Source organism: Vipera ursinii, assembly GCF_947247035.1.
Source record: "Vipera ursinii genome assembly, chromosome: Z".
In the NCBI taxonomy this organism is placed as follows: domain Eukaryota; kingdom Metazoa; phylum Chordata; class Lepidosauria; order Squamata; family Viperidae; genus Vipera; species Vipera ursinii.
This window is the reverse complement of record NC_139517.1, coordinates 80446536-80462285: the sequence shown is the minus strand read 5'-3', so window position 1 is coordinate 80462285 and position 15750 is coordinate 80446536. Positions and strand designations below refer to the sequence as shown.

General features: G+C 35.1%; 1 protein-coding gene across 4 annotated transcripts in view; it reads right to left on the bottom strand.

The window, feature by feature from the left end:
• Nucleotides 1–215: 215 nt before the first annotated feature.
• GADL1 (glutamate decarboxylase like 1) overlaps nt 216–15750 on the bottom strand; it is a 142983-nt gene continuing 127448 nt past the window's right edge. Inside the window, exons 15-18 of one of the 4 annotated variants that reach the window (XR_014494076.1) lie at nt 8815–9019; nt 3730–3901; nt 2992–3042; nt 216–489 (exon numbers count right to left, since the gene is read on the bottom strand). Coding sequence is in view for 1 of the 4 variants with exons in the window: in XM_083376150.1 (XP_083232276.1) it covers nt 8846–9019 (174 nt within the window). In the remaining 3 variants the exon portion in view is untranslated. Of the gene's footprint in view, nt 490–2991; nt 3043–3729; nt 3902–7751; nt 9020–15750 lie in introns of those variants that run through there. The other 3 variants (XR_014494077.1, XR_014494075.1, XM_083376150.1) reach the window with 3 other exon arrangements.

Genomic DNA, 15750 nt, shown 5'->3' with positions numbered 1-15750 from the left:
CATCAATGCTTTTTGCTTTGTATTTCTTTCTTTTAATCCCACTGCCATTTTCCTTTTGATCCTCCTTTCAGAACAACTGTTTGGGAGATATAAATTTTGAAGAGAATTTTATCAAATGGGTAAAATTTATACTTCGGAGAAAGCACAAATAAGTGTTAATAATATCTAATAAAACTGTGCAAGGTAGAAAAATGAACAAGGCAAGGCTGTTTGTTATTCCTTCTGTTTATTTTGATTCTTGAAATACAGAATAGGGACACAAGAGAAGACAGAATTGTGGGAATAACGTTTTTAAAAGATGTTGTAGATGGCTTGGTGTTGGTTAAAGAATATACTTTAAATGAAATTGAAATAACAGAATACATTTAAGTCAGAGTAAATATGAATTATTTTATCAGGAAAATTAGTTGGATGGTTCCTAGATTTTCCTCCACCATCTGTGGCCATTGGCCCTCCTTTTTTATTGAGTTCACTAGAAAATCCATTTGGCTGTATTAGGAGAAAGAAAATGCTTATGAATAACTATGTCAAGAACAATTTAGTTACCTCTTCAGCAAGGCTGGCTTTACAGATGTTCACTGACAATTCCACAATACATCATTAAATACAGGATTGTCCCAAATCTTCCTTTTGTTAAGGTTCTTTATACTGTGCAGAAATGCTTTCCATTCCCATTGGATTTCAATATTGTTCCTGCCTAATTATTTTCTAGTTACAAAATTAAAATTGTAGATAATGTAATGCTTGGAACAAAAGCATCTAATTTAATTTGCATATAAAAAAATAAAAATCTTCCATCATACTTCATCCTCCTCCCTACACCCGTTACCCAACAATATTTTTGCAAATATACTGCCCATCCTGCAGCAGTAAATAAATTCAAGAATATATGATTTCTAGAAATTTAATAACTACCTGGATCTGCTAACATTATTAAGGAATAGGATTATTTCACATCTCGAGGTGTAAAAAGAGCAATTGGTTTCTTGGAACTGTTACAAAGCAATATATTCTGTACTAATTCAAAAATCAAAACTATATGTAGCATCAGCTTATCACCCCATGTTGTGATTCAGGGTCAGCCTGTGGGTTCGGCAGTTGGGTCGGACAACTCAGAGGAGGAGGGGAGTGTTGAAGACCTTGCTGAAGGGGTTGAAGATCTTGCTGATGAGAGCCCTCAGCCAGGCCCCTCCCACTTGGTCACCAAGGAGACCCAGCTGTGTGAGCCTGACAGTGTGGATGAAGATGACCAACAGCTGGCCCTGTTCAAGGACGCCCGACGCAGGAGGCAGTCAATTAGGAGTAAACAGAGGAAGGCAATGGGGCTCCTCGGAAGGAGGCACAGAGAAGCCACGCCCTGAACTCTATATAAGGGGAATGTGTGGGAGGGCTGGTTTGCTGAAGGCAACCGCTTGGATAGTTCATGTTTCTTAAAGCTCCTGTTTTTTGGTTTGTCTTGTTCCGTTTGTTTTTGTGGTAATAAATTTGGCAGGCGTAATTCCAGCCTCTTGCCTTCTTGTAAAAGGGGTTGTCCCTGCCTTTTCTGCAGGGCCGGTAGCAGGCTGGTACAGAACACCCCAGCAGTCAAGGAGGAACAGAAGTCCTTCAGTTTATTAGTCTCCCAAATTCTTACTATTGTCTTTTTAGTTAAACCATAGAAATTGAGATATATCTTTTTAGCTAAACCATACTAATGCAGATATATATAGTCATTATGTCAACCAACTAATCATGTCATTCCAACTACTTTTCTGAGGGTTTACTATTCTTTCCGAACTTCACAATTGAGATAAACTCTTAAAGAGGCTGTACAAAAGCAATCTTCTGTAGACACTGTGAACATGTTCTTTTTCACACACAATCCATTACAGTCACACAGTGGGGTGAAAAAGAAGAAGAAATTATGAGTGGTGAGAATAATTTATAATTTATAATAGTATATTAAACATTTAATACAATATTAAATATTAAGTTTATAATGCTGATAGTATTCCCACACCACACTCACATATTAGATGAAGACTTTGCAGATGCATTCAAATAACATGCTAAGCCTGATAAATATATTATTAAATTTATTTGCCACTGTCTCACCATGGGGCTTCCCTAGGTGACTCAACCATAAGAAATAAAAAGGACATTTAAACAAAGCAAAAGTAAAATAATACAGCAATGAAATAAACAAGGAAAAAGAAAATACAAAGAATATTTTCTCCTTTCCATGTTGTATGAATTGTTTAGTTATTCCAATGAATTATGTCCATCCAGAAAATAGGTTAGTTTATTAACCAGGATTAAAAAATGTCATCCCAAATCAGCCACAATTAATTATTTCAGGATTATTTCATAATCTGGGCTCTTGGATCTAGTGACATATATGGGAAATTGGTGCATGTTGAAATCTGGAAGATTGTCAATTATATGCTATTAGTTGACACCATTAAACCTTTTCCCAATCTGGAATATTTCTATTATTAGTAGAACATGGGGATAATTTATATAAACCCAAGAAAATGAAACCCTTACAAATAAGGACATTTTTTCATTCAAACTTCAAAAGGTCAATTGAAGCTATCTTTTCTCTGTATTAAAAAACAAGCTTGTGGATGATACAACACTATTTCAGCTTGGATACAAGTCAATTTTTATAAATATCTTTGTCATATAAACTTAAATGGCTTGAATTTATATGTGTTAAAATCAAATTGGTTTAGGATTATACTTCAAGTATTTTTTTTTTTTAGGAATGACTCTCCAAATGAACTAGCTACTTGGCCCATAGTAACGTAATCACTGCCACTAATTTTTTTTAGATGAAGTTACTGTTATTTAAGCCAAGCATTCCAACTGGTTAAGATTGCCAAAAAGAGCAAGAATCAGAACTTTCCATTTCCCTCAACACCCAAAGCGGTAAAAGAGAAGTAAACAAAACAAAACAAAAAATTCCAACTGATAGAAGATATACTTCGACAAATATCCAGAGTATCTTACCAACTACATGTTCATCTGTCTCTTTGAATTCTGAGGATCATACTGAAAAAACTTTGGAAGGAAGGGAAAAAGAATAGGAAACAATTAAAATGCGCGAAAGGGAATCCTGTCCTTTCAACATGCCAGCATGGGTCCAACAGGATTTCAGATCTCTCTGCAATGGCCACTAGGATCACTCTGTATGCCTGCAGACTTTGAGCTACTCTCTGGGAATAAACCTCTTTGAAGATTATGGGATTTGTATCTGAACCTATAGGACTGTTGTATTACTGACAGAATTTTATTTTGGCCAGACGCTTTGGCAATAAAATCAAGTAAGAGAAAAATGTTTACTTTGAATAGGATTTAAACTGAGACTGCTTAGACACCAAATGCATGTATACTTCATAATCACTTTCGCAGAATGTCATATAATATTTTGGTCAGTGGGAGCTGAGTAAAGCCTTGGGGGAAAAAAAGATTCTAAGTTACAATCTGGAAAGGCTATTTAGAAACATCTTGGTCTATCATTTAAGAGACATGGGAAAAATACCGTACATGTTGGGAATAGTAATACAATAATTTTTATAAGAGAAATGTTTTAAACAGCTCTTATGAGCATACAAAGCTGATATACCAATGATGGTGAACCTAACTTGAAAAAATTCAGAAAATGCCTAACTTGACTCTGGTGGATTGTCTCATACACACACAGTCACTCAAACAAAAGAGCAACAATCTCCCCCCACACACACATACCATGTAGATGACACTGAATAGTGGCACTTGGCAGCAATGCTGAGGCTGAAACTTCAGTCTTAGTGCCCTCACTGCCAATTGAAAGGCTGTCTCATGCTATTTCCCAAGGATTGCAAGAGGATGGAAAGAGGGGCACATAACTTAGGCAGAATTATCAGCAAATAGCCCAAATCTGCAAAATGAAATCAGGAAAGCTAAGGCTCAAAATGAACTAAGACTTGCAACAAAAGTCAAAAATAACAACAAAAGTTTCTTTCAGCATGTGAAAAGATAAAGAAAAAAAAGTCAAAGAAACAATTGGTCCATTAAGGGGAGAAAATGGCAAGAAAGTGACAAGCAGCAGGATGAAAGCAGAATTGCTTAATTCATTTTTTTTTTGCATTTGTCTTTAAACAAAGGGGGGAAAAAACAGTCCAACCTATAAAAAAAATACTGTAAAATGCAGATTAGGAATACAAGTCAAAATAAGCAAGAAAGGGGTAAGAGAACATCTAACTACTCTAGATGAGTTCAAATCCCCAGGACAGATGGGTTATACCCCAAGATTCTGATGATATTCGCAAATGTGATCTCAGATACACTGAAGTGTATCTTTCAAAGATCCTGAAGCATGGAGAAATTACCAGATGACTGGAAAAGCACTGTTGCAGTTCCCACCTTCAAAAAAAGGGGAGAACAAGTCAGGTGTCCCAAGGCTCTGTTTGAGGCCTAGAACTCTTCAATATCTTTATCAATTATTTATTTATTTATTTATTTATTTATTTTATTAGACTTATATACCGCCCTTCTCGATGAGAGCATAGAAGGGGATCATATCAAATTTGCAGATGACACCAAGCTGGCAGGAATAGCTGAAACATCAGAAGATAGGCTCAAGATACAGGAGGATCATGACAGACTTGAGCACTGGGCCCTGTCTAAAAAGTGAAATTCAATGGTGAGAAAAATAAGGTTCTAGATTTATATAGAAAAACCAAATGCAAAGGTATAGAATAGGTGGTACCTGGCTTAATAGTAGTAACTGCAAAAGGGATGCTTGAGTCTAAGGCTCCTTTTACAGAGGGACAGAATCAAGATTACGTGGAGTGTTAATACCACTTTAGAATACCTTGATAAGACCATACTTGGAATATTGGATCCAGTTTTGGTCACTATGATATAAAAAAGGATGTTGATGTTGAAGTGGCAACTGATTATCCAGGGGAGTTTAAAACGTTGAAAAACTAATGATCCCAATCAGAATTTTATTTCCTAAAGTTTATGGACTAAAAGATCCTCTATTTTCTATTTTTTACTTTCTATTTTTACTGAAGATCTGGGGTTTTCCCTATAAAATAGAAGAAAAACTGAAAAGATTAAAATAATTTTGGGATTCAAAGGAAAACTGCTAATGGTAGGAGCGACATCTTGTGGCTAAACCTGATACTTCAATTTGTTATTGTCTAAAAGAGACTTGGCTGACAGCCCAGAAAATAGTAACCTTGAAACACCACCTGTGAAAAACTCAGCTGTGCGTTCTATTTAATGAAAAAAATAAAAGTTCTAGTCTAACACATCATTATGGAAGAAGATCAGGAACAGACTTTTCCTATGGATGAAGATCAGGAACAAATCCTTTCTATGTTGAAAGCAATTTATCAAATCCTCCTTACAGCTGGTGACAAAATAAGAGCCTATAAAAAAGAACAAGACAGCAGCCCAGATATGCAAACTCAAACTTTGACTACAACTAAAAAAATTAACTATACAGAATGCAACAGAAAAAATGGAACAACTAAATATTATGACAGAAGATTTAACTGCACAACAAACACAGACAATGGAAAATCCAGAAAAGAAACTGACAATATGGAAAGAGGGAAAAACTTCCTACATAAATCAGAAGGAACCTGAGGATCAAGAAGAAGAACAGATGGAAGAGAAGATAAACAGTTCAGGACAACTACATTGAGATGGAAAAATAAAGAGACAACCTGCTAGACCTGCTAGTCCTCTTAAAAAAACAGTGACTGGATGGTTTTTTTCAATGCCAAATAATACATATAACAATACAAGGAGATTTGTTTGATGATTCAAAAGCACAGACATGGAAGACAATTTGGCAAAGAAAGAAAGCTAGAATAAGGCTGAAGTAGAATGGGGCTTTGACCTACTTATGAGAATTAAAATAGAATATACTCAAATAGACATGTACTTTGAATATAAGATATTCTTTGAATCAGAGATAAAGAAAACCTTGGTTATTTAAAATTTAGAAGTATAAATATTAACAGTTAAATATGAATATTGATTTGCTTATAAAGGTTATGTAAACATGATTAAGATATATATAAGCTAAAAACCTATTGATGAATGTAATAAATATGTCTTGATGTAGTGGTAAGAATGGAAATTATTAGTTTAAATATGAGATAGTAGATACAAAGAGGAAGAGAGAGGAAGTACTAAACATTGAAATAAAAAAATGGTTACTAAATTTAAGGTATTTGGAAATTATTAGAAAATAAAAATATTATATTGTATTATTAACTTGCTGATGTAGATGGCGAGAACATAAAGATATAAGACGTGTATCCTGAACACCAGATGTTGCAAGAAATTGTGACAAAGGGATTTGGGGTCATTTAAAACTGATAAATATTAAATATTAATTTAACCATCAATGGAAAATTAAAATTCACTGGTTATTGTCTAAAAGATTGAATGTTAATACAAGATATATATAAACAAATTATTGATAAAAGTAAGAAAGTTATTTTTCATTTGCTTGATAGAATAAGAAGTATATTAACTTAAATATGAGACAGTACATATTAAGGGGAAAAGAGGAAATATTTACTGTAATAGTTTGAGATTTTACTAATGATATCTGTATGTAATTGAATTATTGTAACTCAGCTGCCACGTTGCCTTTCAAAGACATAATTGCAACATTAGAAAATCAATAAAAAAATTAAAAAATGTTGAGATTCTAGAAAGAGTGCAGAGAAGAGCAACAAAGATGATTAAGGAACTGGAGGCTAAAACATACAAAGAACAGTTTCAGGAATTGGGTATGTCTAGTTTAATGAAAGGAAGGGACGTGGTGGCTCAGTGGGTTAGGACGCTGAGCTTGTCGATCAGATGGTCAGCAGTCCATCTGGCAGGTCGAATCCTGAGTGCCGCATAACAGAGTGAGCGCCTGTTACTCGTCCCAGCTTCTGCCAACCTAGCAGTTTGAAAACATGTAAAAATGCAAGTAGAAAAATAGGGACCACTACAGTGGGAATAACAGCATTCCGTGTGCCTTTGGCATCTAGACATGCCGGCCACATGACCACGGTGACATCCTCGGACAAGCGCTGGCTCTTCAGCTTTGAAATGGAGATGAGCCCCTAGAGTTGGAAACGACTAGCATGCATGTGTGGGGGAACCTTTACCTTTAATGAAAAGGACTACAGGTGACATGATCGCTGTGACGTTTTTTTACTGTTCCTTTGGAATTGTATGTAAATGTTGTTTGGATGGTTGATTTGTGTGAATGCCAAGCTTCCAGGAATTCTATAGTATTTTTGGATTTAGCTTGGTTTAGAATGCTCTGTTTCCCAGCTGAAATTATGGTCGAGTCTGTCTATGTGTTGTGAAATTTCATCATAACTTCTAATTGCTAGTTGGTGTTCACAGATACTCTCTGCTAGTCTTCTACTTATCTGTCCTACATAGTGGCTGTTATAGTCTTTAAATTATGTGTTGTAGAGCAGGGGTCCCCAACCCCCGGTCCATGACCCCGTGCCATGCGAGTGGGAGGTAAGCTTGTGAAGCTGCATTTGTGCAAGTAGCGCACACTTGTGAGAAACTATCCCCTTTCCCCCTCTGCCACTGGTGGTCTGCAGAGCCGGAAAGGTTGGGGACCACTGTTATAGATGATTCTTCTGTGGCTACTCAGTCTTTTGGTCTTACTTATGTTTTGGAAGGCATTAGTTGGTTTGCGTGCTATGGTAATGCCTTGTGTTTGTAATAGCTTTTGTTGGTAGTGCTATAGAAGATGGAATAATCAGAGACATTTTGATAAAGTATTTATTATAAAGCATTTATATCAGTTATCTAAAACATAGGAATTATGTACTTGTTAAATTGAAATATCTCCTACAGTGTTGAATCTAGAGAATTCTGTAACTGTAAAAGCAGAAAGAAACAACACGGGGCTTTACTAAATTAAATATTCTATCATACTTCAAATGTAACTTCAACATTTAAATTAGCAAATATAGTAGAAATCCCATATGACTCAATAAAAAAAATAAGATCAGTTTTGTTAAAATGTAGTGCGATACACAAATAAATAATAGGAAATATTATAGGCCTTTCCATCTTCACAATATCATTTAACTATGTCTCTATTTGAATATGATTCAAATGATGAATCAATAAATGATTAAATAATTATATTGCTTTTAGTATATTCTCTAACAAGTTTATGATTGTGCAGGTGAATGCTGATGGTTTTTATACTATCATCTAAGTGATGTTGAATCAGTGCCAAAAACCTTATTTTAAATAGCTATTCTGCATTAAAAAAACACTAAAATCTATATGCACATTTTAAAAAACTCAAATATGCTTCTGAAATGCCTGTTGCTATTTTAGCATTGAAAACATGATTCAGACATTATAAATCAGTTTACCTCACCCTTATGTTCTCCAGATAGAGGATAATTCCCAGCCGTCCCAACTTTGAGCCTACTGCTTGAAATAAAAGAGGTGGCAATCCCAACCTATTAATCGAAAAGGCTGCTACATGAAATTAATTATCCAAATATAGGAAATATTTTATAATATACAGTATGGATCTATTTGAATCTCTATTCAAAACATGAATGTTTTCAGGAAAATGTGAAGTTGACATATCCTATTGTTCATATAACACTATTTTTCTAAAAAGCCGTGTTTTATATATCACCCCATCATTGTAAAATTCCCTTTATCTTTTAAATTTCACAATATATTGGATATAAAAAGTCTACATATCTCTGAGCATTTTTATATGGATCATAAGGTGTAATAATATTATATCATTAACTTATCTAGTCTATAAATTGTACACACAGAAGCTTCTCCAAGTGTTGGGGAACATCAGTTACAAGTCTTTCCCAAGCGAATCAATCTCATCAAGTAGGAAGTCCATGTCTTCACGGATCACCTGGGGACTAATGATGACTTGGCGGAAGAAATTAACTTTTCCACGATGAGGTTGATAACCCAGCATCATGCTACCCTTTTTCATCATTCTTTCTTTAATGGTGGGTGCAACCTGAAATATAAAATTGAAATATGCATTCAGAATAATAGTTATCAAAGAAACATTAGCATATGAATTAAGAATCACAAATAAAGAAAAAAGAGGGGAAGCAACCATTTTTGTGGTTTTATGAGAGTTCCACTGAAACTTTCCATTCCAGAATTGAGACAACTTCACATGAAAATCCAACTTACTGACTGACTGGTCAATTGGTCAATTAATTAATTTATTTTATTTATTTTATTTTATTACATTTATATACCGCCCTTTCCCTGAGGACTCAGGGCGGTTTACAGGGAATTAAAAACCAACAATACAAAAGTTAAAACCAATTTTAAAAAGATTAAACTAACCCTGTGCAATTAAAACCCCGATTAAAATAAATTACTCCTCAGCCTGGGCCCGAGAGCTCGAAGAGCCAGGTCTTCAGGCCCCGGCGGAATGAGCGGAGGTCGGGGCAGCTGGCAGCTGGTTCCAGAGGGCAGGCGCCCCCACTGAGAAGGCCCTATCCCTGGGTGTCACCCACCGGCAATCTCTTACCGGTGGGACCCTGAGCAGACCCTCCCTGTGGGAGCGCACTGGACGAAGAGAGCTTGATGCCGGCAGCAGGTGTTCCCTCAAATACCCCGGACCCAAGCCATGTAGGGCTTTATAGGTAATAACCAGCACCTTGTTTCCCACCCATGTATAAACAGTGTTATGTAACAAAAACTTTATATATCCAAAACTAGCTGGTTAAATAAGGAAAGCAACACTGAATCTGGCAAAAGACCAAAGAAGCCCAATTCCAATTGTATTTCATAGTGTATTTCCTATTTATTCTAAATCCTTCAATAAAAAAATAGGATATTTGATATAAAAAAGAGAAAATATAACAAAGTAGTTCAAAAATGGCAATATTGAAAAAGTATAGAATGGTGTGAGCTTATGGAGAAAAATCAACATGCATCTTTAAATACTCATGGTCCACAATTATTAATATATACAGCTTTCTGCTATCAAAATTACCCATTCATTTATTTGGTTGACTTCATTATTTTGAAAGAATGATTCTATAATAAGTAATATATTTTCTGTTGTGCTGCTTTTTTGTCATTAAACTAAAAGTAAACCAAATAATATTAAGTAATCTCTCAATCAGTTAATGTAGTGAGTATAGGACAATTTGAATAATAACAAGAAAAAGAACTGTAAGAATTCCATACCCAGCAAACCAAAAATAAGCAAAATTAATAAGAGAGAAAAATAATAATTGTGACCATATGCATAGAGCTAAGGTTTCTATGAAAAGTCGGATGGAAATAATGGACAGATCAAATATGAATTCTTTGCTCTATGGCATCTTTCATTTTACAAATGTAATGTACTCTTTAACTTACAATCATTCATTTAGTGACTGTTCAAAGTTATGATGGGGCTGAAAAAAGTGACTTACAATTGATGTTTACACTTACAACCATTGAAGGGTGCCTGAAATCACATGATTGTGATTTAGGTGTTTGGCAATTGTCATGCATTTTACTATATTCCCAGCATCTGGTATCAACGTTTGTGACCTTATCAGCCAACCTCTGATAAGCAAAGTTAATAGGAAAAGTAGCAAGGAAAGTTGCAACTCATGTTCACATATTGTCTTGCTTAATGATTTCAGCAAAAAAGGTTGTAAAATTGGGTGCAGTTATGTGATGCACACTTAACAACCACACTACTTAACACTAAATTTTCTAGTTCCTATTTTGTATGTAAGTCAGGGAGTACATGTAATCTTCTAATAACAGATAACAAGTTTATTCAGAATTAGATACTATGTTCAAGCTATGTTCCTCCTGCTAAGCTGCATCCCCGCACACTCGTTCAGAAATCTATTTTAGTCCTACAAATAGTGTACACATTCCAGGATGTATTTATAATACAATATGGTCTTTCCTAACTACACGATAGAATAATTCATAGTCCAAATGCATGTGGAAACCATAAGGTTCATAAAGGCCAGCAGTGCGGCTCCATTAAAATTACAGGAAAAAAGCAAAATCAAACTCTTATCAGCCTCTGCTGAAAACCATAGCCTAATAAGTAGGTATTTAGAAAATAAATACTTGCCATAACTCTTCAACATGCTCTGGGGGGCTTCTTTGCAAAGAACAAATACATTGCTCATTCTGTTTTGCACTCATTTTCTAGGTTGAAAAAGCCAGTAGCAATCTGCTTCAAGATCTCTACTAAAAATAGGACGCTGCCCAATCTGACTGAATAGTGTTATGTGTCTCTTGCAACATATACAAGATAGATTTCACTTGATAAAACTTAAATATTAAATGTATATAAGTATTAGACATTTATAATATATTTGCAGTTAAACCATACGTTTAATACCACCCCATTAATGTATAAGGCAATTGCCTTAAAAAGGCATCTATAATTTTTAATTTGTCTCTGCCTTTTCCTATTTCTCTCTACAGTAAGTATAATTTTTATTTAGACTTTTATTAAAGGCTGAATGGATATTAATAGTAAAAGAACGCAAGCATATCATCAAACTGGATGTGTGTTTAGAATTGTCCAAATGAATCACAAATACTGTTTAAGGACCTGGAGGTTCAAAGTTCTAGATGGCTTCAGCTCAACTCACAAGAAGACAGAATCACTCTTTGTTTTGGGGCACCAAGACCTGGGGGATATTTCGTCTCTGACTCTGGATGGGTGGCATTCTCCTGAACTGTGCACAATTTGGGGATTCTAATGGTTTTTACCTAAGCAACAACCGTAGCTGGGGAGGGGGCACTTTGCAGCGATTTGTCTGGTGTGCCATTTGTGCCCTTTCCTAGAAAAGGAAGCATTTGCCATGGTCACCCACATCTTAATCAGTGCCCATTTGGATTACTGCAATGAGCTCTATATGGAACTTCCCTTAAATTTCTATAACTTATCCAGAATGTGTGGGCATGGACAGTGATGGGTGCTCTTATGTTTACCTATTTAACACCTCTACTGCATATGCTTCATCGGTCCCCTGTTTCCTTGTGGATGCTGGTTATTATCTTCAAAGCCCTATATGGCAAAGGCCAGATTATCTGTGGGATTGCTTCTCCCTAAGTACATCTAACAATTCTACCTTATTAGACAGTTTAGCACGCTCCTATTGTCTTCCCTTAAACATTGCCATTTTATGGGATCTTGCAAGAGTGCCTTTTTCATGGCAGCCCTGCCCTATAGAACACTCTTCTCCCTGAAGTTCAGCAGGCCTCTATCCTCCTTACCTTCCAAAAAGCAGTTACTGTAATACCTGGTTTTTCCTCCAAGCGCTAGGATAGGTTGAGGTGGTTAAGAGGATTTAATGAGGAACTTTACATATGAAAGTTAACTTTGGTGCTGAGTTTTTAATATATTATGTTGTTTTGTTTTGCATGTTGTTTTAATTATTGGGAGATCTTATATTCAATGTAAGATGGGTGTATGTAAATATTTTAATTATATAAATAAATTTCTAATTCAGGCAATAATGCAAGGAAAAGAAGAAAGATTATGAGTAATGCTGCTATTTCAAGACAGTGAAGAGTCATCAAATTTTCAGAGTGTACTCTTCATCCCAGAAAAAGACTTATTAAATGCCACAGAGCTTCCTTCAGCTTTCTTGGGTATATTTCCAGATGATATATGCAGAGTATTAATTTATGTTAATTCGAAAAATGTGTGGCTCGCTGCCATACTTGAGAAAAAAATTAACCTACCTCGTGAAAAAACTCTAATTGCCCAACTTCTTATTTCTGCATATGTCATTGGCTTATTTGAGTTGCTCAGCTCTCCACTGACAAAGGTAGGTTCTTAAATACTTTATAAAAAAATGTGACCATGTTAAAAAAAACCTCTAATTTTACAAGGCTTCCCACTGCGAATCACATTAGTATTAAGATTATAAAAAAAAAATCTGAAATGGACTAAGTATCTTACCCAATTGTGAGAAATACTGGCAGACCCAAGCTATTTCTTTTGCACAGCATAAGGTTCTTTAAATATATTCTCTACAATGAACAATTTGGATGACTCAACTCTTTGCTATTCTTGGGAGTTTCACTTAACCACTAAATAATCTTCACTGGGATACAGTCACTTAACTAAATATTGTCTTGTGGGCCAGTATGCCACTTTAAAAATTGAAAACAAAAGTCACAAATTTCAAATCAATAGAAGATCTATTCAATAGCCCATTTACCACAGAAGATTAAAACAAGGAGAATTAAGGGTTAATATTACATCAAAACCTGGCTTCTATTATCACAATTGATAATAACTAACTACCAAAGGCATTATTTTCTGATTTCAAATTGGTGTCCTTTATTTATCTGCTAAAAAAAATCATGCAGGTGAGTAAAATACCATGGATATTTTGTCTTTATACTTATTGCAATCGCAGAATAATATAAAGGCTTTCTTCTTCTACACTAATTAAAACCAAATTGGGTTCATTTGTTAGCTGTCACACTGACTAGAACAAATGTAATACCAAATGTTGGCATTCCCAAACACAATTTTGGTCCTTTTGCCAAGGCAGACTGTAAAAACCCAAACATGTTTTTCTTTTGTTTAGAATTTGTTCTGGCCCCACATTCTTAACCACTAATAAATTATTGCTGTGCATGAATGCGAACAGAATTTCCCTTGTGCTGTATCATACAACAAAATGGAAGGATAAATGTGGTTGTCAAATTTCAATTAATCACTTCTACTTTTTCAGAACTACTGGATATTACTGAAAGAAGAAATTGATGTATTTGCCCAGACAGACAGTGCTATTTAGGAGGTGCGTGTGTGGTCATATTAGGAACTGACAATCATAGTTCCCTAAACAACAGCTTTGATTTAGTAGGCATTATATAGAGTATATCAAATTCCCCATCAAGTGCCTTTCAAGGGAAGTGGGGGTGAGAGAGCATGAGAAAATGTGTGATTTAATTATAACTTAGATAATTATTTATGTCAGATATCAAGACACAAATGTTTAAGGATGGCATGTGCATGATGATGTTGCATCCCTGAATATTGTGATTCTATTGCCATTTGTTGCAGATGACCCTGGTGCTTTTTTTTTCTTGATGAGATATTTTGCAGCAAACATTTTGAGGAAATTTTGTTTAGAATCCTTGGGTTATAAATTGTGGGGCATACATTGAACAGAGCATACATATTTAAATAGAATCAAGCTCCTTAATGTCTAGAGAAAGGTCCAAAAGAACAAAGAAAGTTTACTAAGGAGGCTGTCATGCTATCGTAAAACACCTGCTGAGGGTGTATTCTTCAGGATCATCAGTCAGAATTAAGATGAATTTCTCATGTTTTCAAAACCTATGAATTTAATAGAGAGGTTATCTGAATGGGTGGGTAATAGACTTAGCAAATGTTAATAAACTGAATAATGAGTAGTTTCATTCTAGGTGTTTATTAGAGTTGTGAAAGCATTTCAAATTCAAAATGTTTCAAGCTCAATATGGCGCGTTTTGAATTCACAATATTTGGTTCCAGAGTTGAGTTACAGAAAATGTTCCAATACTTTTCCAATAGTTCATCACAAGCTCAAAGCACCTGTTCTGAATTCATAACAGAGCCTTTTGAATTAAAATTAGAATAGTTGGAACAACTTGGAATAGTGTAAAAACGCTTCCAGTAAGGTTGGAAAAAAATGACTTTTGACTCAAAGTAACAGAGCTTTCAATTGCAATTGCACAGCCCTAGTACATCTATTTTAAAGAGGGCTGCATCGTTTCTAAAGCATCAGGCACATAATTAGCTCTTAGATCAAATGTTGCTACCATAGTCACAGATGGCTACAACGGCTGGTCTTTTTTCAGCTTAGGTTGATATGAGAACTCTAATATGAGTTCTGTGGATTATTTCAACGATCAGTTTTTTGAAAAGAGCCAAAATGCTTAAGTATTTAGCTTATGGTCTATTTATAGGCAAGATAAGCATTTTTGTTTGGCTCACTACTATATTTATGCATCTTGTACACGTTATTCTATTGTTTATAACTTCAAAGCAGCTTCCAGAAGTTACTCTTTCTGTGATGGTGCAAAAATCAGCCAGTCCCAGAGTAAAGAAGCAGTTTAGTGTCTGCATTATGTATTTTGGGCCGATTACTTTAACATATGAATATGCTTATACAGATTTTTTTTAGTCCAACTATTCACGTGGAATATACTGTCCCTAGATATATCTTTCCAAGGGCTTTCTTCAGCTCTGCAACATGAGATGTCAAGGATGGAGAACAACATGATGGATTTAGCATCACTATCTAAACACCATCCCTATTGTAGCTTCATGCAATGTTAATGTAAATGCAGTAAGGGCAGGGCTGGATTTGTGATGCTGCACCATCTTGCAAACTTTGAATCCCCATAAAAAGATATAAAGTGGGATCCACTACATGGGATCCACTGCTAACTGCCCAAAATTATGCAAATTAAATGGCTGCCATATAAATAAAATAAAATAAATAAAGTCCTTATCTCCCCCCAAATCCCAAACTGTCTCTTGCTATTCTATTAGAAGACAAACCAGGTCACTGACCACCATCTCTTCTAGACTCCTGGAATGCTCTCATGATCTCAATTTGCCTACATCCGTTTTCTTGGTAGGGGAATATTTGGCTGCCAAATGAGTCATTATATTTTCTAAGAATATAATGCCTAAGGGGCATTGACAGAAATGCAGATTGTATTTAAGATTAAATCCTTTTTTTGCAGCAAAGT